The sequence below is a fragment of the Sciurus carolinensis genome, chromosome 13, assembly GCF_902686445.1.
Source record: "Sciurus carolinensis chromosome 13, mSciCar1.2, whole genome shotgun sequence".
Taxonomy (NCBI): domain Eukaryota; kingdom Metazoa; phylum Chordata; class Mammalia; order Rodentia; family Sciuridae; genus Sciurus; species Sciurus carolinensis.
The window spans coordinates 17083770-17110806 of record NC_062225.1 but is presented as its reverse complement, the minus strand read 5'-3'; the positions used below and the strand labels follow the sequence as shown (position 1 = coordinate 17110806).

Genomic DNA, 27037 nt, shown 5'->3' with positions numbered 1-27037 from the left:
GACAGCTCTTAGAAAATGCAATCTTTGGGGAATTATGTGAACAGTATGGATGTCATAAAAAAGTGGTAGTCTTTGTGAACTCTATGTTAAGAATCCCTGGTCTAAGAGCAAACCTTTTAATATGCTACTGTAGGACACAGAAAACCTCATTCTGTTTGGAATCTGGTCATAGTTCCAAAAGACCTTAGAAATGTGACTTTAGACATGGGAAACAAAGGTCAAGAGAGGCTCTCTGATTTACCAGAGGCCTCTTTTCAAGCTAATAGCAGAACCGAAATAAGAATCTATTTTACAGTGTTTCTTTACTATCCCTGGCTAAGAAGTTGATACTAAGTTTTTCTTTGTTATGAAGGAGTGGGGCAAGTTTAACATGGTAAAAGGAGGAACTCTAGAAGTGTCATCCAACTGAAATAAAACATGGTCTATATGTGTAACTTACGATTTTTCTAGTAACATAAAATAAACAGGTGGTTAAAAAAAGATTAAATCAGTTTTAATACTGTACTTGATTTAATCCATATGTCCAAATTATCAACTTCTAATCATAAAATATTAGTAAAATATTTCATAATCTTTTTTTCATTCCAGGTCAATAGTCTATTATGAATGTTTACACTAATAGCTCATCTCAGTTTGAATTAGCTACCTCTCTAAGTATTAAATAGCCACATGTGGCTAGGTTGTCATAGTGGACAGCATGGCTCTAGAGAATGTTTTCTAGCACCATTGTGTACATGGCATGCTCCTTGATTGACTAAGTTATATTTTTCTTCAGTCAAAAAAAATTTTTTTTTATAGACCAGAACAGATTACACAAAAAATTCCCTTTTTTCCAGACTGGGGTTGTGACTCAGTGGTAGAGTGAGGCACTGGGTTTGATTCTCAGCATCATATATAAATAAATTTAAAAAATAAAGGTCCATCAACCACTAAAAAAAGTTTTTTTTAAAAATACTCCTTTTTTTCCCTATTTTTTTGCCCTGTTTGTTGGTGGGTAGTGGGGTGAGGGGGAACAGTTTTTATTTTCAGTCATAGAAATTTTCTTGGGTTCTTTCATTATTAACTACCCTTAGGATGACAGTTTTTATTTAATTTTGTCTAGTATCACCCTGGAAATTGAATGGAAAACTGGATGCAACTCAGTCACCTGCCATCCTTGGCAATTGTTAAGTTTCCTTATAAGAACTAATGAAGATTGACTCTGGATTAGTTTCATACACATACTACTCTTTGTTTAAAATATATTTAAGTTTTTTTTTTTCATTTGATAGAAATGCATGGATAATTTGCTGTACTATAGTATGCTAAATGTAGTCATGGGAAGAGGACTTTTTAAATTATGGAAATAGTTTCTTTTCAATGAATAGTAAGTAAAATAATATTTTTAAAATAGATTTTGTAAAGGTTTTGGTAGACCACTAAATGAGGCTGCTATTTCTAATTTATGATAATTGTGAGCTTTGTCTGCACCAAAATATTTGTTTTTATCTGTATGCTGTTTTAACCTATAGACGAATTCTGTGATCTTTATTTTTAGTTGGAATGTTGATGTTAACAGTTATTCAGTACTTTGTCTTTATCATTTTTTTTTTACTTGTGTTACAGCAAAAGAGAAGAAAAAACTGGAAGATCCTCCCTCAGATGATGATGTCCTCATTGTTTATGAACTAACCCCTACTCCTGAACAAAAAGCACTTGCAACCAAACTTAAACTTCCTCCAACTTTCTTTTGCTATAAGAATAAACCAGATTATGTTAGTGAAGAGGAGGAGGATGGTAAATCCTTTGTTGTTTTAAAAGCATGCTGGTTTTGCTAATTTTAGTAATTGGGAGTATGGTTTAATTATTTTAAACCTGACTTTTAGAACTTACCACTGCTTTCCTTACAGGTAGATATTTGACTTAAATATGTAAATAGTAGATAGAATGATCAGAAGAATGATATTAAACAAGCAAATTTTGGTTGACTATCATGTGCTGGGCAGGTGTTTTGAGGGAATTGAAAGTAATAATTTTCCAGAGCTCTTAGGGTTCCAATGATGGAAAACTGTATGCATATCAGAGCTTTTAAGCAGGGCACTTACATGCTCAGAAAGATCCAATAGAATCAGTTGGGCTGTGGTGTAGAGGATTGGGTTGTGGGAAAAGGAGATTAGAAGCTGTACTAAAGTGATAGCAAGGCAGCTCAAACATGAGTAGAGTACAAGTGAAAGCTCCAACAGCAGGAGAGGCCTTAGGGATTTCCATTTGGCAAAATGGACTGTGTGCATATGGAGAATGAAGGAAAGAATGAAGTTGGAGATAATTCCTAGGTTTGTGGCTTGGAAAACCCTTGAAAGTAATTATTAGAAATACTTGTTTTTACTTTAAGATGAAGATTTTGAAATGGCTGTCAAGAAACTTAATGGAAAACTCTATCTCGATGACTCAGAAAAACATAGGCCATTAGAAGAAAATCTAGCAGGTATGTTAAGTTTAAATGACTAATTAGACTTTTTTAAAACAAATCATCTATTTCAAAGGAACCTCCTGATCTGATGATCAGTAATAATCAATTTTATTTATTTAACATATCCTTGTTCCTGGTGATTTAAAATATTTCAAAAATAATGCTACATAAAAACATGGGTCTCTTGGTGATCCTTGTTCTCCATTAGTATTCATAGGTCTTGTTATCTGGATCTTTGGATTACACTGAGGCCCAGTGAAAAGCTGATCATTGTTGTAGAGTAGTTGGACTTCATCTAATTTTATCTTTTCTTTTGCATGTGTTGTATGGATATTTCAGATAATGAGAAAGAATGTGTTATTGTTTGGGAAAAGAAGCCAACAGTTGAAGAGAAAGCAAAAGCAGATTCATTAAAGCTCCCACCTACATTTTTTTGTGGAGTCTGCAGTGATACTGATGAGGACAATGGAAATGGGGAAGACTTTCAGTCAGAGCTTCAAAAAGTTCAGGAAGCTCAGGTAAGAATGTCTTCATTGTTCTCCTTTTGGTTCCATTGACTTTGTTGATGTAGTAAGCAGTAGAATGTTCTTAGCAAATGGTAATGATGGGTGTGGCTATCAGATAGAGTGAATCTTTAAGTGGAGAGGCATATTATTTATGAATTGGTACTTGCACAATACTTAAGATATTAGATTTCCCAAAATTGAGCTATAGATTTAAGGGTGCCAGTCAAAACTTCACCAGGATTCTTTGAAGATGTGAACAAGCTAATTCTTAAAATGTCTATGGAAAGTTATGATTAACCCACACTGAGACATTATCACCCACACTGAGACATTATCACCCAGAGTTTTGAGTTTTTACCTAAAATAGATATTCATTTTTGTCAAATTTTCTTACTCCATCTATTGTTGCAATCATGGAACTTTTTATTAAATCTATGAAGGATATTGATTTTTGAATGTTCAGGAAACCAACATTACATTCCTGGAATAAGCCTCAATCATGGTATTTTAATTATAATTTTTATATGCATTCAGATTTGAGTAAATTTTGTTACAACTTTTGGATTTATATTTATCAGGGGTATTGGTCAGTAGTTTTTTTTTTTTTCTGGTATTATCTTTAGCTTCCATATAAGAGTTAATACTAGTATCATAAAATGAATTGAAAAATATTTCTGGTACTGCTGTTTTCTGAAAGAGATTGTGTTAACTTGTAGCCATTTCTCCTTGAATGATCAGCAGTTTTTACTAGAGGAATCAGATGCATGAAGTTTTGTGAAGATTTTTTTTAAAAATACAGTAAACGAATAGAGAACTGTAGGGTATCTATTCAGTTCTTCTACTAGTTCTTGAGTGAATTTTGATAATTTGTGTCTTTCAGGGAATTGGTGTCAAATTTGTGTGTGTGTAGAGCTGTTCCTTTAAATTTCTCTTTAGTCTTTTAATGTCTGTAAGTTCAGTATAGGCATATCCTATTTTCTGTCTTCTTTGTGCTTTCTTGGTTAATCTGGTTAGAGGTTCATCAGTTTCATGAGTACTTTTTCCCATCCACCAGTAGAAACAGATTTTGCCTTCATTGATATTTATTCTGATTTCTGTGTCAAATTTTATTGATTTCTGTTCTTTATTATGTGTTTCTTGCCTTGGGCTTATTTTGCTTTTTTTTTTTTTGTACCAGGGTTTGAACTCAGGGCGCTTAATCACTGAGGCATATCCTCAGCCCTTTGTTTTTTAAATTTAAATTAAATTAAATTTATTTATTTGGTACCAGGGATGGTACCTAGGGACTGTTAACCACTGAGGTATGTCCCCAGACCTTTTTTCATATTTTTTTAACGACATGGTCTTATTAAAGCTGAGACTGAATTTGAACTTGTGATCCTCTTTCCTCAGCCTCCCGAGTTGCTGGGATTACAGGCATGTGCCACTGTGCCCAGCTATTTCTAGTTTCTTAAAGTAGAAGCTTAAATTAAGACCATTTTTTAAAGAACATAACCTTTATTTAATTTAATTTAATTTAATTAATTTATTTAATGTGGTGCTGTGGATCAAACCCAGTGCCTTACTGTGCTAGGCAAGCGCTCTACCACAGAGCTACAACCCAAGCCCACATTGTTCATTGTTATACAAGTATTTAATGTAAGAATTTCCCTGTAAACATTGTTTAGCTGCATCCCACGAGTTTTAATGGTGATCTTTTCGCTTTTCATTCAGTTAAGGGTTTTTTATTGTCCTTGCCATTCTTCTTGACCTGTGCATTAGTTAAAATACTTGGTGATTTTCCACATATCATTGCTGTTGATTGCTAGTTTATGGTTCATTGATGTTTTGAATAATTTTAGTTGAGTTTAGTGAGATCTGTTTTCGTGATTGTTTCATGTACACTTGAGAAGAATTTTGTTGTCTGCTGTATTTGTGTGTGGAGTATTATATAAATGCTAATTAGGTCAAATTAGTTGATACTGTTATTCAGGTCTTACATATCTTTGATGATTTTTTTTGTCTGCTTATTCTGTCAGTTACCAAGAATGTTATCAAGCATAATTGTGACTGCCTGCCTTTCATCAGATTTCACTTCTCATACTTCTTTTTTTTTTTTTAGTATTGTTTTAGTTGTCAGGGGACCTTTATTTTATTTATATGCAGTGCTAGGAATCGGATCCAGTGCCTTGCACATGCTAGGCAACCACTCCACCACTAAGTTACAACCCCAGCCCCTCATACTTTGTTGATCTCTTGTTTTAACTTTGTTGATTTTCCAAAATTCTCTATTTTTTTCTGTTCTTTTGTTTCCTTCTTCCTGCTTGCTTTGGATTTAATTTGCTCTTTCTCCAACTTCTTAAGATGTGGAGATTATTGGCCTTTGATTTTTGTTTTTCAACATTTATAGGTTTGTTTTTCTCTAAGCATTGCTCTAGCTGTATTCAGTAAGTTTTGGTAATTTTTGTTTTTGTTCATTTCAAAGTATGTTGTTTTTCCTTGTCATTTCTTCTTTGACCCATTAGTTATTTAGTAGTGTGTTATTTAACTGCCACATATTGTAAATTTTCCTTCTGCTATTCCATTGAAGCTGGAGAAGGTACCTTGTATGATTTCAGTTCTTTTGAATCTCTTGAGTCTTGTTTTGTAGACTACCATTGGCTCTATCTTGGAAAATGCTTTTGTGTACTTGAAGGATATATTTTCTGGGTTTTTTTTTTTAATATATTTTTTACTTTTAAATTTTTTTTTCTGTGCTGGGGATCAAATCTAGGACTTGTGCTGCAAGGCAAGCTTGCTACCACCTGAGCTATATCCCCAGCCCTATTTTCTTTTTTTTTTTTAGCCTGTTAAAACAGTAAAGTTTGGTTTGCTATTACTGTTATAAAATGCATCTTTACAAATTATGACTTATAAAATGCCAGGGAAAGGAGTTACCAAAAAAAAATTTTTTTTTGCTTATAGTTATTACTTACATACTTTATAGCTCTGTATGGATTCAAGTTACCATCTATAATTCAGCCTACTGGACTCATTTAGTACTTCTTATAGGACAAGTCTACTAGCAAGTTTTTTTTCAGTTTCTGTTTATTTGTGATACCTTAATTTCTCTTTTTTAAATTTTTATTTATTTATTTTTCCTCTTTTTTTTTAAATGGTAGTTTTGCTGGATATAAAACTCTTGGTTTACGTTCTTGCAGCACTTTGAATATATAATCCCACTGTTTTTCTTTTTTTAGTTGTAGGTAGACATAACTTTATTTTTTTAATGTGGTGTTAAGAATCGAACCTAGTACCTCACATGTGCTAGGCAAGCACTGTACCACTGAGTCACAACCTCAGCCCTATCCCACTTTTCTGACTGATTTCTGAAAGGGCTTTTCTATTAATTCTTTAAAAAAATTTTTTTTTTTAGTTGTCGATGGATGTTTATTGTATTTATTTATATGTGGTACTGAGAATCGAACCCAGTGCCTCACACATGCTAGGCAAGCACTCTACCACTGAGCTACAACCCTAGCCCTTCTATTAATCTTACTGAGCATCCCTTATATGGAAGGAGCTTTCTGCTTTCAAGAAAGTTCTCTTAATATTTAGCCTTTGATAGTTTATCTGTGATGAATTTAAGTGTGTATCTTTTTTATTGTATCTGTACTGGAGTTCATAAAGACTTTTTGGATGTTTTTGGCCATCAGTCAAATATTTTATCCTTTTCTCTCCTGGGTTTCCCATTATGCATATGTTGGTATGCTTGATGGTTATCATGTAGGTCTTTGAAACCTTGTTGAGTTTTCTTCACTGTTTTTTTTCTTTAGATTTCTCAGACTAGATAATCTCAATTCATTTATCTCTAGCTTATTGATTTCTTTTGCCAGTCAGATCTGCTGTTGGCCCTTCTAGTGAATTTTTTTTTTTAAAGTAGACTTTACTTTCTGGAGCAGATTTAGGTTTATAGGAAGGTACCAGAGATATCCATGTAGCTCCTGCCCTCAACATAGACATGTTCTCCCTCATTAACATACTGTACCATGGGGACATATTTGTTACAATCATAAAATGTGTATTCATGCATCACCACCCAAAGTTTATAGTTTACATTAGGTTTCCCCCTTGTCTTGTACTTTCTATGAGTTTGGACAAATAATGAATGATGTGTACACCATTATAGTGTCTTACAGTGTGATTTCACTGTCCTGAAAAGTCCTCTCTTACATCCCTGATCCCCATCCCTGTCTGCCACTGATAACATGGTTGTTGGGCTGTGTTTTTTAATATCTCTTAGTTATCAGTGGACACTTATTTATTTATGCAGTGCTGAGAATTGAACCCATTGCCTCACATGTGCTAGGCAGGTGCTCTACCATTGAGCTACAACCCCAGTCCCTCTTTGGTTAATTTCTAGAGTTGGTTAAGAAGTTGATTTTGATCATCTTTATTAATGTTTTTCTTGTTTTTACGAAGGGGTGTATTTATATAACCCATTCTTTACCATTTCAAAAGTGACAATTTGACCCCTTTGTCTTGATCATCCTTCTTTATCCCTTGTTATTTTTCTTGAATATGCTTTATCTGGTAAAAAAGATTAACTCAATCTTATTTTTGTGTTTAATATGTGTATTTGTGTATTATAATCTTTTTTTTAAACCACCTATATCAATGATTTTCTTTGGACTGAATTTTGGCAGTTTCTTTAAAAATCTAATTGGATAATGTTTTATTGGTGTTTAAACAATTTACATTTTATTTAATGTAATTGCCATGGTTAGACTTTTATCATTTTCTTTTTAGTTGTATTTTATTTTTCATTAGTTTTCATTTTCCTTTTAAATTATTTCAATATTCTTCAGAATTCTTATTAAATTTTATTGTTGTACCATTGTTGTGGTACCAGGGATTGAAAAAAAGAGCTTTGTGTGGGCTAGGCAAGTGTTCTATCACAAAACTGTATCACTGTTGCTTCTTAAACTTTTATTTTGAGACAGGGTCCTGCTAAATTACCCAGGCAATCCTACCTCAGCTTTCTGAATCTTTTGGGGATTATAGGTGTGTGACACCATACCCAGTTGGCAATTGACCTTTGGGTATTCAGTTTTTAATTTGTAATCTTGTTATTGCTTAGCAGTTCCAGGAAATTGTGTATTCTTTGTTTTTTTATTTTTACATTTACAGTCATATCCTCAGAAAAGATTGACAGTTTTATTTTTTTCCTTTCCAATCTTTATATCTTTATACCTTTTATTTCAGTGTATCTTGTGAATTCCTAATATATCTTCTGATATGAGGGAACATTCATACCTTGCTATTGTTCTTAATAAGAAAGCTAGTTTCTCACTGTTAAATATCATGTTAACTGCAATTTTTTTGGTAGATGTTCTTTATCAAATTTAATAAGTTTCTTATTCACACATGCCCGCAAGTGCTCTGCTACTGAGCTATAGCCCCAGCCCCATTTCATTGGTTTCTGATCTTTTAATTCTGTCTACTTGGTGTAGGTTTATTTTGCTCTTCTTTCTCTAGTTTCTCAAGATAGAAGTTTAGATTTTGATTTTATATCTTTTGAAATTGACGCACTTATTATTGCTGTAAATGGTCCACATCCTTGCTTTCATGGCACCTCTTCAATTTTGATAAATTGTATTTTTATTTTTATCCAATTAAAAGTATTTTTAATGTCTCTTGAAACTTCTTTTTTTTTGGGGGGGTGCTGGGGATCGAACCCAGGGCCTTGTGCTTACAAGGCAAGCACTCTACTGACTGAGCTATCTCCCCAGCCCCTTGAAACTTCTTTTTTGACATGTATTTATGTTCAGTTTCCAAATAGTTTGGAATTTTTCCAGTGAATATTTTTGTTAATGATTTCAAGTTTAATTCCATTTTGCTTTGAGAGTATGCTTTGTGTGTTTTCTATTCTTTTAAGTGACCTCTTTTTCTTTTTTATGTGATGCTGGGTGGCAAACCCAAGGGCTTTATGCTTGTTAGCCAAGTGTTCTACCATTGAACCATAGCATGGGCCCTAGCACATGGTCTTTCTTGGTAAATGTTCCATGTAAGCTTCTGAAGAATGTGTATTTTACTGTTGATGGATGAAGTGGTCTATAAAACTTATTTCTCTTACTATAGGTTTCATTGTAAAATTCCCATTTGGTTCTTTTTTATAATCGCTTCTTTACTGAGAAAGTCTGTTTTCACTTAAGAGTGTCTCTCCTTACTTCTTGGAATATTGTCACAATATCTTCTTTAAAGTCTGTTTTGGATAGTTCCAACACATGAGTCATTTGATGACCACTCCCTCCTCTGTTCAAAGAGAACTGGCTTGAGACTTTGGTGTGTGTGCCATTGGCACTTCTACTTCACTGAACCATTGTAACACCAGGCTGGGATATAGGAGAGACAGAAAAAAATTCCACATGGATGTCACCACCAGATTTCCCATCTGGTTCTAAGATACTTAAGTCTGCTACATTTATCCACCTTTCAGAGCTTCTTATAGAGTTGCTCTGCATATTTCAGTCCAGGCATCTAGTTGTAGGTTTGGGGAGAGAAAGGGTGAAGTGTGCTTATTACATCTTGTCCAGAAGTCCGAGTCCTCGCTTTCTTGTAAAACAGGTTATGTGATCCTTTTTGTAAGTCAGTATTTTCTTTTTATAAGAAATAGCAACTTTTTTTTTTAATTATTTTTTAAATTTTTTACGGACTGCATTTTGATTCATTGTACACAAATGGGTACATCATTTTGTTTCTGTGGTTGTACATGATGTAGATTCCTACCATTCGTGTAATCATACATGTACATAGGGTAATGATGTCTGTCTCATTCCACCATTTTTCATATCCCCCCTTCCCTGTCATAGTCTAAAGTCTCTATAATCCAAAGTTCCTCCATTCTTCTCTTACCCCCCCCCCCCCCATTATATAACATTTTCCACTTATCAGGGGAAACATTCGGCCTTTGGTTTTTTGGGATTGGCTTATTTCACTTAACATGATATTCTCCAATTCCATTTATTTGCAAATACCATAATATTATTATTATTTATGGCTGAATCATATTCCATTGTGTATATATACCACGGTTTCTTTATCCATTGATCTGTTGAAGGGCATCTAGGTTGGTTCCACAATCTAGCTATTGTGAACTGAGCTGCTATAAACATTGATGTGGCTGTGTTACTGTAGTATGCTAATTTTAAGTCCTTTGGTGTATAAACCCAGGAGTTGGGATAACTGGGTCAAAAGGGGGGTCCATTCCAAGTTTTCTGAGGATTCTCCACACTGCTTTCCAGAGTGGCTGCACCAATTTACTGTTGCCAATTGTGGGGAAAAAGTGTGCCTTTTCGCCCACATCCACGCCAACATCTATTATTGTCTGTGTTCTTGATAATAGCCATTCTAATTGGAGTAAGATGAAATCTTAGAGTTGTTTAAATTTGCATTTTTCTAATTTCTAGAGATTTTGAACACTTTTTCATATATTTATTAATCACCTGTATGTCTTCTTCTGTAAAGTGTCTGTCCAGTTCCTTGGCCCATTTATTGATTGGGTTCTTTGTATTTTTGGTGTAAAGTTTTATAAGTTCTTTTTAAATTTTGGAGATAAGTGCTCTATCTGAAGTACGTGTAGAAAAGGATTTTCTCCCACTCTGTAGGCTCTTTTTTCACAGTATTGATTTTATCCTTTGCTGAGTAAAAGATTTTTAGTTTGAGTCCACCCCATTTATTGATTCTTGCTTTGATTTCTTGTGCTTTGGGAGTCTTTACTATTGCTCTGTGGTATAGTTTAAGCTCTAGTATTGTGACACCTCCTTTTTTTTTTTTTTTTTGCTTGTGGTGCTGGGGATTAGAACCCAGGGCCTTGTGCATGCGAGGTTTAAGTCACAGTATTTAATGGCATAATATTTTGTTACTTCCTCTGTGCAGAAATCCCAGAGTGAGGAAATAACTAGTACAACTGACAGTGTGTATACAAGTGGGACTGAAGTGACTGCAGCATTTTTCTGTAAATCTGAAGAATCTGATTCTATTACCAAACCTATAAGTTCATCATCTGTTTCCTCTGGAACTGTGGACAAACCTGTAGATTTGTCTACTAGAAAGGAAACTGATACAGAATCTACCAGCCAAGGTAAAACTTAATGTGTGTCTATAATGTATTACATAAAAGTACACCTGTATGTTTGAGAAGATAGACTTTTAAAGATACGAAGGGGGCATAAGATATCAGCAATACTCAGAAGGAAAGTCATACTGCCTTGCCAACAAAGAAAATAAATATGTGTCTTTATTGTTAGACCTGTGATTATAGGGATTACATAGTATTGTGACTCTTGACCTGTTTGCCTGAACATAAAAGATAATAGTTTACTTTCATGGTGATTTTCTTTGTGATAATGTTTTTATTTTAGTATTAATAGTATTGCTCAAGCTTATATTTCTTTTTTTTATAAGCCTAAAAGGTTGGTAAATTATTCAATTATAGTAACTAATGTTTGGTATTGCTTTCTTCCCATTTTTCCATTCTAATTATTTTTTTGAGGTGGAAGAAGTGTCTCTATAAATTGTATTACTTTATAATATATGGTACATGATTTTTTCCCCAAAAGGAGTCCTAAATAAGTCACAAATACTACATTTATAGACACTTTAGTGTTTTCCTATGGTAAAAGAGGAAAAAGAGGAAGGTAATTGCGCACCTAAAACCTCTACATTTTCAGACGAATTAGTAAGGCATTGTGATTTCAGAGATCACATAGAATTCAGATAACCCCAAACTTCTGATGATCAAATGTAAATGAGACATTAGGTTTTTGTGAGCTTTTTTATAATACAAAACACAAAACATTTTTTATACAGGTGTTTTCTAAAATCCTCCCCTCCATTGCTTGATTCAGCAACTTTTTGTAAAAGACTTTTACAAAGCAGAAACTGTGATTGTGTGATCTAGCTTAATAGTTCACCACCTCATTAATTTTTTGGCCTGCATTTGGTATAGTATTGGATTCATTGTGAATAGTACCTGTAAACTTGATATTACTGAAGAAGCTCAAAATTAGATGTAAAATTTACCAAAATATACAACTTACCAAAATATAGAAGCTAAACCCTTTTATCCTGTAGTATAGAAAATCTTGTCCTTTTTTCACTCCTGGGGAAATCTTTGATGTTCAGAACATCTTAAGTGAAAGAGTAAATTGTTCTTTTTCTTTTGTCAGTGGAAAGTAAAACAGTTTCATTTGGATTTGGAAGTGGTACAGGACTGTCATTTGCAGATTTGGCTTCCAGTAATTCTGGGGATTTTGCCTTTGGTCCTAAAGGTAAGATTAAGAAGTTATTTTAATCATCATGTTAACAGAACAAAAAGCAACTTAAAGAACCAGTCCTTTGTTACAGTGTTGTCATTAAAATAACACTTCCCCATTTATTAAGTGTTCTCATAATGAAGGACTTCTCTGATTGATGGATTGTATTGGGGATTGAACCCAGGGGTCCTCTATCACTGAGCATACATTGCCCACCCCTTTTTAAAATTTTATTTTGAGGCAGGGTTTCATTAAGTTGCTAAGGCGGTCCTTAAACCTGTGATTCTCCTGTCTCAGCATTCCCAGTCACTGAGATTCTAGATCTGCGGGACCACACCCTGATTAGTTTCATTAATAATAATATAACCATAAGAATTTTTAAAAAAATTTTGTATAAATTATTCTAATGATCTTCCCTGTCCTTAAATGCAGAACTATTCTTCAGTTTTGGAATAATTCTGACTTTGGTAATGTTTTATTCTTTTAACTATATTTACTTTTAGATTTGATTCATTGATACTTCAAGAATCAGGAATCTACTTTTTCCCCCCCACTTCTTAAAGTGCTAGGGATTGACCTCAGGGCCCCACACATGGTAGGCAAGCCCTCTATCACTAAATTATGTCTCCATCCCGGAATCTGCATTTTTTAAGGAGATGATTTGGATCTTAGTATTACGGTCGTACTAATTTATGGTGCTAAAATAAGTTTATAAATGATGTGCTTTTCTCAGTCTCTATCAGTGATGTTTCTATTTTTAATCCATTTGGTAACATTTCTATAAAACAGTACATTTGTAAAAATGATTTCATTATTTAATTGTTACAAGATTATTAGCATAAGGCTGTTCATTTTTTCTCATTCTTACGTCTTTCATATCTGTGAAATCATGTAAATTTCATGTCTGTGAACCATCTAAATTGTTGTTATATAAGATGTTTGATTTATGGAATAAATTTTATTGAAGGTATATGCTTAAATGATTAATGCAATTCAAATAACTATTATCCCCACATAGTTACACTTTTTTTCACAGCTTCTGCTACTTGTAGAAACAGTAAACTACTTTGGGATATGATGTTACATTAGAATTTGTGGCTTCCCTGCTAACAGGTTTCTTTATTTTTGTTTTAACCTAATAACCTAAAACGTAAAAGGGTTAATAAGTCAGCAGATATAGCAACATAGTGGGTACAGTTATCTGCAAAAAAATGCCAAATGAAAATTGGTGTGTTTGCTGCTTATTACTCAGTATAACCAAGTACTGTATCATAATTGCATACTAACGTGTAAAATAGGAAAAACATCAGGAGGGAGACTTAAATAAGCCTTGCCCACTACATTCTCCATTCACTAACCTCTTTTCTTACTTTGTTTTACTTAATTTATTTTGTTCTTAAGGTTTGACAGGAATCAGGAATCAGTGTGCTTGTCTTTTCACAGAAATAGCTTTTGACTTTCTCAGTTCTTTTGTTTAATTGCAGATTATCAGATTTATTATATTTGTTTTCTTGGGTATTGAATTCTTGCTTTAATTTAAGATGTGCTTGTTATAGTAACTGCAAGTATAAATTCCTTGCAGTTTTGTGTGTGAGTTGAACTTAGAATATTTTAAACTTTTTGGGGGAATGAGGGTGGTTCTGGGATTGAACCCAGGGATGCTTTACTGAGCTTCATTCCCAGTCTTTTTTATTTTAAGACATAGTCTTACTAAGTTACTTAAAGCTTCACCAAATTGCTGAGACTGCCTTTGAAATTTCAGTCCTCTAGCCTCTGCCTCCCCAGCCACCCTACCTGGCTTATTTTAAACATTTTTAATAGATGTATTGGTTGTTGGAAGTTTAAAAACCTTTAACAAATAGATTATGTGGTTTACATATCCTAATTTATTCCTCAGATAAAAATTTCCAATGGGCAAATACTGGAGCAACTGTGTTTGGAACACAGACAACCAGTAAAGCTGGTGAAGATGAAGATGGTAGTGATGAAGAAGTAGTTCATAGTGAAGATATTCATTTTGAACCAATAGTGTCATTACCAGAGGTAAATGTCAGGGAATGAAAATTTTATTAATTACTTAATTTTCATTTTAAGCTTAAAACTTACCCCGGATCAATTTGTCAGTGTTTTTGTTTTTTTCATTTTTGGTTTTTGTTTTTGGTACTGGGGGTTTAACCCCGGAGTACTTTGCCACTAAGCCACATCCTTAGTCCCTTATTTTTTATTTTGAGATAGGGTCTTGCTAAGTTGCTTAGGTTCTCACTAAATTGCTAAGGCTGGCCTTAAACTTGAAATCCTTATGCCTCTGCCTCTGGAGTCACTGCGATTATAAGCATGTACCACTGTGCCTGGCTTAGGCATTCAGCTTTTAAGTATACTTTTGGTTTTTTCCCTTGGTTTTTGTTTTAGCGGTGCTGGGGATTGAACCCAAGGACTTCAGACATGCTATACAAGTGCTCTATCAGATCTTTACCTGAGCCCTCTTTCTAAAGTTTGTATGTAGATTTTGCTTTGTAATTAGTATATGCAATTGTTGGGAAGAAATAATGTTTTTCATATGTTGTTAGAATATCATGTTCGTTTTCATACTGTAATTCTGGGGATAAAGTAATTTCCATACTTGCCAAAGTCATTTCAGTAAAAAGTAACCTTTTATAGTTTTTGAACAAGAATGTTGTTTTAGGAAAATTATTTTGTCATTTTTTCAACCTCAGTCAGTAGTTAATATTTCTTTTCAAGAACCAGCAACTTTTTGAAGCCTCTTAACCTATAAAGGAAAATCTATTAATGTCCTTACAAGGAAAATCTGTTTAAAACTTTGGATTTTTGAAATTTGTTATGGAATTATAAGTATCAGCTTACAGATGAGTTCATCTTTTTTCATAGGTAGAAGTAAAATCTGGAGAAGAAGATGAAGAAATTTTGTTTAAAGAGAGAGCCAAACTGTATAGGTGGGATAGAGATGTCAGTCAGTGGAAGGAGCGAGGTGTTGGAGATATAAAGATTCTTTGGCATACAATGAAGAATTACTATCGGATCCTAATGAGAAGAGACCAGGTGTTTAAAGTGTGTGCAAACCATGTTATCACCAAAACAATGGGATTAAAACCCCTAAATGTTTCAAATAATGCTTTAGTTTGGACTGCTTCAGATTATGCTGGTGAGTTTCTAACTAAATGCCAATTTTCTCTCCTTTTTTGGACTTTTCTAAAATCCATAAGAAACAAAACAATTTATAAGTTATGTTAATATTCTGGTTACTTCTTTTTCCAATAGATGGAGAAGCAAAAGTGGAACAACTTGCAGTGAGATTTAAAACAAAAGAAATGGCTGAGTCTTTTAAGAAAAAATTTGAAGAATGTCAACAAAATTTATTGAAACTCCAGAAAGGAGAGGTATCTCTGGCAGCAGAGTTATCAAAGGAGACAAATCCTGTGGTATTTTTTGATGTTTGTGCGGATGGTGAACCTCTGGGACGTATAACCATGGAATTATTTTCAAATGTTGTTCCTCGAACTGCTGAGAACTTCAGAGCACTATGCACTGGAGAGAAGGGCTTTGGTTTTAAGAACTCCATTTTTCACAGAGTAATTCCAGATTTCGTTTGCCAAGTAAGTACTAACTACCTGTCGTAACTGAAGTCAAAAAGAATGTACACCACAGTAACTTGGGGAATTGACCTCAACATGTACTTTTCTTAAGATTTCTTTAGCTTTCCTAAATAAGAGTTGTCATCATCACTGGTTTCCTAATTCTGCCCAGAACTTTCAAACTTAAAGGGGTCCAAATTTCTTAACACCTGAACTATGCTGGAACCTGAGGGTGGAGAAAAAGCTTTTCATTTTTTATCTTCATTCAAAAATAAGTATTTAATTTCAAACTGCATTCTTAAGGAAACTGGGTGGTCAGGATTTACCCTATAGTGACAGCTTCTATGTATATTTACTGTTTTACTCAGGATTCCTATTAATTGAAATCTTTCTTTTAGGGGGGAGATATCACAAAATGTGATGGAACAGGAGGACAGTCCATTTATGGAGATAAATTTGAAGATGAGAACTTTGATGTGAAACATACTGGTCCTGGCTTACTCTCTATGGCCAATCGAGGCCCGAATACTAATAATTCTCAATTTTTTATAACATTGAACAAAGCAGAACATTTGGACTTTAAGCATGTAGTATTTGGGTTTGTTAGGGATGGCATGGATACTGTGAAAAAGATTGAATCATTTGGTTCTCCCAAAGGATCTGTTAGTCGAAGAATTAGTATCATAGAATGTGGCCAGATATAAAATCATTGTTTTTCATAGTAAATTTTATCTGTATAAGCAGTTGAATTGAAGCTTAGCTGTTACAGACAATATGGTAATTATGTTCAGCTTTTGAAAATGAACGTTTCCAATGTATAAATGTAAAATTGCAGCTTATAGCTGTTGTCACTTTTTAATGTGTTATAATTGACCTTGCATGGTGTGAAATAAAAGTTTAAACACTGGTGTATTTCAGGTGTACTTGTGTTTATGTACTCCTGACATATCTGTATTAAAATGGAATAATAACTAATCTTGTTATAAGCAATAGAACTTCACAGACTATTGAAGGAATATGATATATGCAATTTAATTTTAGTTCCTTTAAAGATATTTGAACTTGTTGCATGGATGTATTTACCATTTGAATAAAGGGACCACAACTTGGATAATTTTATTTTAGATCTGAAATATATTTGGTAATCTTAACTACCAGTGAGCTCCTTTATGCATAGAGACTCATTTATGAATGGATAGAGCCACAGAAGATAATTAACCAAAGTGCTCTTCTATAATCTTTACACCTCCTGTATAGTCACAAATTAAATTTTAGAGCACCTTCTTTTCTTAAAATATGTAGCTTCCTGTGCCCTTTCAAAAGGTATTGAATTTTTACGTTTGAAACAAGTTGATTATATTTCCTTAGGTTTTTTTTTTTTTTTTTTTTTTAACTTTTCTGTCATCTGTCTCTACTACCTCAAAAACTTCAGCTTGGTCCTGATGATAGAATTGAATTTTTCCTTGTCGCTGTTGTGATAAAGTATGAATATTTTCAAAAGGCCTATACCATGTTATTTGGTTAAAGATTTGCTTTATATTAGATTGTTGCAGTACCTTTTTCTGATGAATTTTGTAGCAGAAATAAAGTGACAATTGATAATAGCCATGACATTTTAAACATTCATTACTTGTGCATCTAGTTGTCTGTTCATTTTAGTACTAGACGTAAGAGGACAAGTAAAGAAAGGTCTGTATATAAATTGCCACATTATTTTCACAAGTTTGATACGCAACAGAAATGGTTTGTGTCAAAGGAAGTGTAACCAAACTGCTAAAGAAAGATGTTTTTATTGGCTTACTCAATATAGAACTACAAAGAATTTCATTAGAGCACAAAATTTTATATATTCCAATTGTGGATATTGCATCCCTTCTGTGTTCTTCTCAGTGAACATACCTTATTTTGTTTAGCGAGGAAAGACAGATTTATTCCTTGTATGGCAATTTAGAAATAAGGTATCCTGTAGTGAATACCTTTGAAACCATCTGTCAGAGATGATGGCCGGGATGTGATGTGTGGTTTGTGTAATGAGTGATGGAACACCATCATATCCATGACTAAATCTACTTGGTCACAAAGCCAGATACCTAAAATAAACTAGTCCAAATCTATCAATTGAATTACTTGAACCTTCAAGGAAACTGTAGACTACATATATGTACATTTAATATTTAGAATTGGCTCCTTTGGAAACCTATTTAAATTGATTTAAAAAGTGTGTTGTAATTTTTAGCTGAGACAGTTAATGCTGTCATGATTTTAGAATAAGTTCTAAGTAAATGCAAGTGCTTTTAAAGAATTTTTAAAATAGATTTTCGTGTGGTTCTAAAGCATTAAAATTAAAAGCTTCAAAGATTTTGACCAAAAAACTTGACCAAATGACATGTATTGTTCTAAAGACACCTAAAAGTGGCTTGAGGCGTTTATAAGAACTGCCTTTGAATTACATTTCAGGAAGGAACTTTGTGGTTTGTTATTTAAATGCTAAGGTATTAAACCCAATCTATTTTTTTTCAAATTTGCTAGATTTCATATTGTCTCATTAAAATCTGCTTAAAGATAAAGTAATTCCAGTATTTATGGATCTTAGGCAATACTTTATGCAAAATTGAGTATTGGTTTGGTTTATTTAGATAGGAACTACTTTGCTAAAGTATTGCTATTATAAAATTTTGGCAATTGAGGACTTTAATCCAGAGTATTTAGTTATTAGTCCAGATATGTAGTTGACAATCAGTTTAGAAAAGGGGTTGTGAAACAAGTGTTCAAACAACCGTTCCCGTCAGTCCGTCTCTAATAAAGTTTTTAGGTTGACCTATCAGGCACCTGTGAAATGCTACCACTGTTTTAGTAGTACATGTTTTCCTGGAGTTTACGTTCTCAAACTTTTTGATATACTGTTTTCCCACATGCAGAACACAGGCAGGGAAAGCAAAGAGGTTTCTATGCCTACCTATCCGCTGTATTCTTGATTTCCTTCTGTATGACAGCAAACACCACTTCCGATGAAGAGGCAGGTGTATTTGAAAATGCAAACGCACACCAAGTGTGCTTAGGGACCAGAGGCCTCCGCAGTTGTGTTTCAAGTCTCCAGCACCGGTACCACGGCATGGTGCCCAGAGGGCCCTTTGGGACGAGGGGGAGCAATTCGCCCTTTTAACCGGGATGACTCGCAAGGGCAGATACAACGCTGCTTACTACACATAAACTTAACCTCAGAAAATTACACATTTGTAGCGCGAGGACAACTCGGCGGGGTCCGGCCTCTTGCAGGGCCAAGAAGCTTTCAGAAACCAGTGAAACAAGCCTTCACCGTCCAGCCCTGTGTAAGCACTCCGCCTGGCCGCCTAGCGTGCCCCGGGGGCGGGGCTGGTGCGTCAGGACGCACGTGGAGTGCGCGAGCCCCGCCCCCGAGCCGGGCCACAGGTTTGAGCGCGTTTCCCGGGGAGACCGCTGAGGCCCAGGCGCGCCATGGAGCCCCGGGTTGTGAAGCCACCAGGGCAGGATTATATAGTAGAGCGTCTCAAAAGCCGATATGGACTCGGAGGCTGCTGCTTCGGTCAGGTGAGGGCACCTTCCCTCTCTCCCCGGGTGGGCTGTGGAGGTCGTTCCGCCGCTGTGAAGCCGCAGCCCAGAACCGCCTGTGATTCTCCGGGGCGCGGGCCTCTGCGCGGGAAGGCCCGGGGGTACCGAGGTGCTCTGCGCCAGGCCTCCTCGCGCCCTGAGGAGGGCGGACTTGATCAAAGTCAGCCAGACTAGGGCTGGGGACAGTCACAGGAGAGAGAAGCTTTCCCTTAAAAAAAAAAAAAAAAAGTCACCGTAACTTTTGCAAGGTTTATGTTCTACAAAGGACGTTGAAAACATTGTTGAACTTTTGTTTGCAGTGACGTGAGTGAAACAGGGCTAAACAATTTTTAAAAAAGACTTCTTATTTTGAAGTCTTTTCAAATTTACAAAAAAAAGTTGGCAAGAGTGGTGCGAAGAATTCTTGTGGCCTTCATTTGAGTTAACCCGTTAACATTTTGCCACAGTTGCTTTACCATTCTCTCTCCTCTCCTCTCCTCTGTGCCTCTTCACATACACATTTTCCCCCAGGAGCTATTTGAGGGTAATTTTCTGGTATCATGTTCCTTTGCCCCTAAATATAGTTTGTTTTTTTTCCTGTGCATGAAGGCATTCTTTTTTTCTTTTTTTTTTTTTTAGTTGTGGATGGACACAATACCTTTATTTGACTTATTAATTTTTTTGTGGTGCTGAGGATCAAACCCAGTGCCTCACAAATGCTAGGCGACTGCTTTACCACTGAGCTACAATCCCAGCCTGGAAGACATTCTTTTTTTATAACCCATAGTAGTATTTTCAGAAAATTTAGCATTGCTACAATAATACTGTATAATCTGTAGTTAATATTCAAATTTCACTATCAAATTCTGTCCTTTGCAGAAGTTTTTTTCCCTTGGTGCCGAGCCATTCTAAGAATGAACATGGCAATTGGTGGTGGTTGTTGCCCTTCACAGGGAACAGGTTCCCAGTTTTTGCTTTACATAACATTGATGCTTTTGAAAAGTTTAAGACCATTGTTTATTAGAATGCGCCTCAGTTTGGGATATGTCTGCTGAATACCTCCTGATTAACTTCTCGTTTTACATTTCCGGGAAGAATAGGACATGATTGAGTGTGGGCTGCTCAGATGTATCAAGAGGTAAATTATGTTGGTTTGTCCCTTGGTGATGTTAACTTTGATCATTTAGTTAGGGTGTTGTCTATTAGATTTCTCCACTTTAACCTTTAAAATTTTTATGTATATATATATATATATAATATATATATATATATATGTACACACACACATATACACATACATACATACATGTGTTGGGGGGGTGTACCAGGGATTGAACTCAGGGGCACTTAACCAGTGAGCCACATCCCTAGCCCTATTGTATTTTATTTAGAGTCAGGGTCTCACCAAGTTGCCTAGTTCCTACTTTTGCTGAGGCTGGCTTTGAACTTGGGATCCTCCTGCCTCTGCCTCCCCAGCCACTAGGATAACAGAACACCAAGCCAAACCTTACTTTTATAATTAACATAATTTGTGGGGAAATATTTTTTTTTTTTATTCTTTTCTTTTGAACTAGGAATTGAACCTAACCACTGAACCACATCCTAGCTCTTTTTATTTCTTATTTTGAGACAGGATCTCACTAAGTTGCTTATGGCCTCGCTAAATTGCTAAAGCTGGCCTTGAAATTGTGATCCTCTTGCATCTCCTGAGTAACTGGTGTGTGCCACTGCTCTAGGCTGTTGAAATATTTTAAGACATTAAATTGATTATTAATATACAAATTAAGTTTGTCTTTTTCTTTTTTCCTTTTTTAGTATGATTTTTTAAATTTTGATCAGGCTAAATATAAGAGAAGATCTCTGACTTCCCCAGGTAAGCCAGTAAAATAGTTTGTATATTTGCAGTTTTTAACAAATTTAATTAGAGGTTTTTAAAAAAATATTGTTTAGACTTGTAGTTAGTGCTAGGTATCTTGTGATACTAAGATTTTTTTTTCATTATCTCTGATAATGAACTAATAATAGTAATCATAATTTGGGGGTAAATATGTAAGATGTCTTTAAAATTCAAATGAGTTTTGTTTTGATTTTTTAGTATAACAGTATGTCTACCATTGAAGATGTTAAAGGTTAACCAGACTATGTTGGATAAATAAAACTGATAGCTACTCTTTGGGCATAAACTGTTCTGAATTGTTAGGATAGTAATTATTATACTGTAAGAGGAATTTATCAAATAAATATACTTGGGAAAAATACTTATACTATGGGATTGAATGGGTTGTAAAATCTTGTACTCTGCAACTAACATAGCTGAGGTAATTTGAATTAACCATTAGCCTAATGATTTGTTCAAAGTTTTTAAGTGGTATCTTTATAAGTATGATTATGATACTTTTGGAGTATTGCATCAGAAATAATTGTATCTTTAAAAGTTTGTCAGATTGCTTATTTCTTTTTTCCCTAAGCTTTTGAATTTTTGCGAAATGGAAATTATTGTTTGTTTTGATGCACTATATCAGCTAATTGGGTCAGTAAAATCTTTTCTTTAAACTGAAGTCAGTTGATTTTGCAAAATACTCTTCTGAAACATTCCTTCAGTATGGAAAAGAACTCCAGATATAAGTTAATACATTAGCTTTTAAAAGAAACTTAAAATTATATTTTATTTTGAAAATTTTCCCTACAAAACTTCCACTGTTCAAAAAACAATGAAAAATGTAGCTTTTTTTAGTTTGGATCTGGGATAACCCTTAAAGGCTTTAAGTTTAAAGTTGGAGGTTTGGTTCTCAGCTGTGGAAACTTTAGGAGGTGGGGTCTAGTTGGAAAAGGTGGGTCACTGAAAGTGTGCCCTTGTAGGACTTGTTTTGTCCCTATATCTTTTCTCTTGCTTTCTCTGCTTCCCAGCTGCCGTGAAATGAGCAGGTCTGCTCTGCCATGTGCTCTCCACCAGGATGATCTGCCTCGCCATTGACCCATAGCAATGGGGCCAAGTGACCAGGTTATAAAACCATGAACCAGGATAAATCTTTACTCCTACAAATTTTGTCACAGTGATGGAAAGATAACTAAAACATAACCAGTTAAATTTCTGCAGGGGTGAAAATGACTGTTAGCAAAAGATTCATGCATTTAAAAATTTTGTCACTGAAGTTTTCTTTTTATTCACTGGATATAGATGTTGGCCAACAGTTTATTTTAAAACAAATGATCTAGGTCCCAGGAAGTGTCACATTAACTGGAAAGAAGGCTAGATTCTGAATATTCCTGCATTCTGAATTTCCATTTCACCTCGTGATTGTGTTAATTGGAAAAAATTCACATCAATTCTCTAATCTTTAGGTTCCTAGTCTGTAGAATAGGGTTGAAGACACATACTCTTTTTACCTTACCGAGTTGTTGGCAGGATCAAATAAGGTTATTATTCCACTATTATGGAAAAAAATTTTGTAATCAGTAAAGTACTGTCATTAAATATAAGATTTGATGCCGATTTGAAATACTTGTTTTTACATACATCTAAAACTGTAATGGATTTATCCATTTTTCTATAAATGACATTATTTCATTCTTCTTTATGACTGAATAATACTCTAACATGTGTGTTTACATTTTCTTCATCCATCTGCTGATGGTCACCTAGGCCAATTCCATAACATGGCTCTTGTTAGTAGTGTCACAATAAATAGGTATATAGGTTTTACTATAGTTTGCTGACTTTAATGTACCCTGATAAAGCTGGATCATATGATAATTCTATTTTTAGTTTTTTATGGAACCTCAATACTATTTTCCATAATGGCTTATCTCTTCACTCACTTGATTTCCTTTGCTGGGTCAAAGCTTTTTAACTTGATGTAACTTCAGTTGTCAATTTTTGCTATTATTTCCTGAGTTATTGGAGTCCTGTTCATGAAATCATTGTGTATGTACCTATGTCTTAAAGGGTTTCCCTATGTTTTCCTCTAGATTCAAAGTTTGGGTCATATGTTAAGGTCTTCGATAAATTTTGAGTTGATTTTTTGTACAGGATGAGAGAGAGAGACATCTCGTTTCAGTCTTCTATAGGTGTAAGTCCAGTTTTTCTAGTACCATTGCTAAAGAGGCTGTCTTTTTCAACATGTTTTTGGCTCTGTTGTTGAGAATCAGTTGAACGTAGCTTCATGGGTTTGGTGCTGCGTTCTCTATTGTATTCACTTGTTCTACATGTCTTTTTTTATGCCATACCATAGCTGTTACTAAGGCACAATAGTACATTTTGTAATTGGGTATTGTGATACCTCCAACATTTTTCTTTTTTGCTCAGAATTGCTTTGGCAATTCAAGATCATTTATCCTCCCATCTGTATTTTATGTCTTTTGTGAAGAATGTCATATTTTAATGGGGATTGCATTGAATCTGTAGTCACTTTTGGTAGTATGGCCATTTCTCCCAACCCATGAACATGGGAGGTCTTTCTGTCTTCTAGTGTCTTCTTCAATTTCTTTTTCAAGTGTTGTATAATTTTCATTGTAGAGGGTCTTTCACTTCCTAGGTTTTTATCCTACTGCCTTCATGAATTTATCAGTTCTATAAGGCTTTTAGTAGATTTTCTAAGTTGAAAGTAGAATCTTGTGCAAACAGAGATAATTTGAATTCCTTTCCATTTCTATTGCCTTACTTCTTTGGCTAAAGTTTTCAGTTCTCAGCCAGGTGTGGTGGCACGTGCCTGTAATCCCAGCAACTCAGGAAACTGAAGCAGGAAGATAAGAAGTTTGAAGCCAGATGCAGCAACTTAGTGAGACCCTGGCTCAAATAAAATATAAAAAGACCTGGAGATGTGGCTCAGTAGTAAAGCAACCCTGGGTTCAATACCCTGGTATTCCTTTAAAATATGTATTATAATATATATATGTATGTATATATATAATTATGCATAATATAATTATATATCAAATAGCACTGCATATTATATATACACATATGATATATAACGTGTATATATAAATACACATACAACATTTTTATATTTCACTGGAGATTTAGCTTAATGGTAAATTACCTTTGGGTTCTATCTCCAGTACTGCAAAAAATAAAAATAAACTTTCCAGTTCTCTATTGAATAAGAGTGGGACAGTGGACACCCTTGTCTCATTCCTAATTTTAGAGGAGATGCTTTAAATTTCTCCCCATTCAGAATGATGGTGGCAATGGGTTTGTGATATATAGTCTTTATTATGTTAAGGTATGATCATAATTTATTGAGGGTTTTTATCATGAAGTGATGTTGAATTTTATGGAAGACTTTTACTGTATCTGTTGAATTGATCATTTGATTTTAAAAATTTGTTTATTTATTGATACTAAGAATTGAAGCCAGGCATGCTTTACCACATCCACAGTACTTTTTATTTTTTATTCTGAGACAGAGCCTTCTAAGTTGCTGAGGCTGGTCTCGAACTGGTGTTCTTTCTGCCTTAGCCTCCTGAGTTGCTGAAATTATAGGCATGCACCACCACACCTGGCTATATTTTGTGTGTGGGTGTGTGTGCATGTGTATTCTTAACTGATTTTGGTAGTAGAATGATACTGGCTTTGTAGAATGAGTTTGGAAGAGAGTTGTTTCTCTTTCAGTTTTATAGAATAATTAAAGGAGTATTGGTGGTATTTAACCTATCTTGTAAATTCAACTGTGAATTCTTCTAATCCTGGGCTTTTCTTTGTTAGGAGAATTTATTACTGCTTTAATTTCATTATTTGTTATTGATCTATTTAGATATTTTATATCCTCTTGGTTCAATTTTGGTAGGTTATTTGTGTCTAGAAATATGTCCATTTCTTATAGACTGTAGTTTATTGGTTAGAAGTTTTCCAAATATTCCCTCATGATCCTCTGGATTTCATTGGCATCTATTGTAATATATCTCTTTTCAACTTTAATTTTATTCATTTTGGATGTTCTCTTTATTTTGGTTAATTTGGCTAGGGATTTGTTAATTTTGTGTATCTTTTCGAAGAACCAACTGTTTGATTAATCCTTTTCTTGTACATTTAATCTCTGTTTTGTTTATTTCTGCTTTGATTTTTATTATTTCTTTGTTTGTACTGATTTGGAATTTGTTTTGCTCTTGTTTTAAGACCTTGAGATGCATAATTAGGTTACTTATTTGAGGTCTGTCAAGTTTTTTTTTTTTTTTTAATGTATGCACTTATAGTTATAAACCTACCTCTTCTAATTACTTTCTCTGTGTCCCATAGGTTCTGGTGGGTTGTGTATCCATTTTCATTTGAGTCTAGGAATTTCAAATCTCTGCCCTTATTTCTTCAATGACCCACTACTCGTTCAGAAGTGTAGTTTTCAATCTCCATGTATTTGTATAACGTCTGCAGTTACTCTTGCTGTTGATTTATAAGTTCCTTCTGTTATAAGATGCAAGAAAAATTTCAACTAGTTTGTATTTGTTGAGCTTGCTTCCTTGCTGAAAATATGGTCTATTTTAGAGAAAATTCTGTATACTGAAGAAAAGAATGTGTTCTCTACACCTGTTAAATGAAACAGACTGAGATGTTAAGTCCATTTGATCTACACTGTAATTCCAATGCTTCTCAGTTGATTTTGGGGGTGGGGTAGTTCTGGAAGATCTATCTCTTGGTAACATTAAGGTATAGAAATCACCCACCATTATTGAATTGAGGCTGGTCTCTCCCTATAAGTCCTGTAATATGTTTTATAAAGTTGGATTCTATGACATTGGTACATCTATATTTACAGTGATTACATCTTCTTGAGATGGATTATTCCTTTTATCAGAGTATAAGGACCTACTTTGTCTCATGACTGATTTGAGGTCAGTTTTGTCGGATATAAGTCTGGTTACTTTTGCTTGCTTTAGGATTCCATTTGATGGGAATTGCATTCTCCATCCTTTCATTTTCAGTTTATGAATGAATGGTTTTGGTAGTGAGGTGGAGTTCTTGCAATAGTAAGCAGATGGACTTTTTTTTTTAATACTATTAAGTAGTCTGTGTCTCTTAATTAGAGAATTCACATCATTTTCATTAAGGGTTACATTCAAAGTACATTGAAAGAATTATACTAGTTCCTGTCATTGTTAGTTTTCTTTTGGTTTTGAGAATTTTGTGCTCATTTCTTTCTTTCTTATTCATCTTAAATTTTTTGTTGATTTACTGATACAATCAACTTGTTCCTCTTTTGCTTAACTACACTTGTAGTGAGATCTATTCTTTCATATTTTTTTCTGGTTAAGCTGTCTGGTTCCTCATCTGAGTGTAGGATTATGTATGGTTTAGTAGTCATGAATTCTTTTATTTCATGCTTATCTTGGAAAGCCTATCTCTTCTTTGATTCTGAAAGATAAGTTTTCTGGATTTAATAATTTAGCTTGGCAGTTTTTTTTCCTTCAGGTCTTGAAATCTATCAGTTCATGCCCTCCTGGCCTTTATAGTTTTTGTTGAGAAATCTGCTATTATTCTGATGGGTTTTACTTTATAAATTATTTGGCGCTTTTCTCTTGCAGCTTTTAATAGTCCTCCTTCTGTATTTTTAGCATTTTAACTATAGTATTCATGGAGAAGTTGTTTTCTGGTCATTTCTATTTGGCACTCCATTATCATTTCAAGATTGGGAAATTTTCTGCTGTTACTTCACT

At 34.3% G+C, this 27037-nt stretch overlaps 2 protein-coding genes across 7 annotated transcripts in view; both read left to right on the top strand.

The window, feature by feature from the left end:
- LOC124962933 (E3 SUMO-protein ligase RanBP2) overlaps positions 1–16732 on the top strand; it is a 64263-nt gene extending 47531 nt beyond the window's left edge. For all 3 annotated transcript variants that reach the window (XM_047522169.1, XM_047522168.1, XM_047522170.1), the window contains 9 exons: positions 1606–1776; positions 2372–2464; positions 2789–2967; positions 10852–11056; positions 12144–12245; positions 14128–14273; positions 15117–15390; positions 15507–15841; positions 16219–16732. In XM_047522169.1, coding sequence (XP_047378125.1) covers positions 1606–1776; positions 2372–2464; positions 2789–2967; positions 10852–11056; positions 12144–12245; positions 14128–14273; positions 15117–15390; positions 15507–15841; positions 16219–16524 — 1811 coding nt within the window. In that variant the 3' untranslated portion in view covers positions 16525–16732. The remainder of the gene's footprint in view (positions 1–1605; positions 1777–2371; positions 2465–2788; positions 2968–10851; positions 11057–12143; positions 12246–14127; positions 14274–15116; positions 15391–15506; positions 15842–16218) is intronic.
- Positions 16733–19262: 2530 nt separating this feature from the next.
- The window catches only part of Ccdc138 (coiled-coil domain containing 138), a 79555-nt gene continuing 71780 nt past the window's right edge, over positions 19263–27037 (top strand). For 3 of the 4 annotated variants that reach the window (XM_047523021.1, XM_047523020.1, XM_047523018.1), the window contains exons 1-2: positions 19263–19387; positions 21203–21260. In XM_047523021.1, coding sequence (XP_047378977.1) covers positions 19295–19387; positions 21203–21260 — 151 coding nt within the window. In that variant the 5' untranslated portion in view covers positions 19263–19294. Of the gene's footprint in view, positions 19388–20487; positions 20526–21202; positions 21261–27037 lie in introns of all 4 variants that reach the window. The other variant, XM_047523019.1, reaches the window with a different exon arrangement.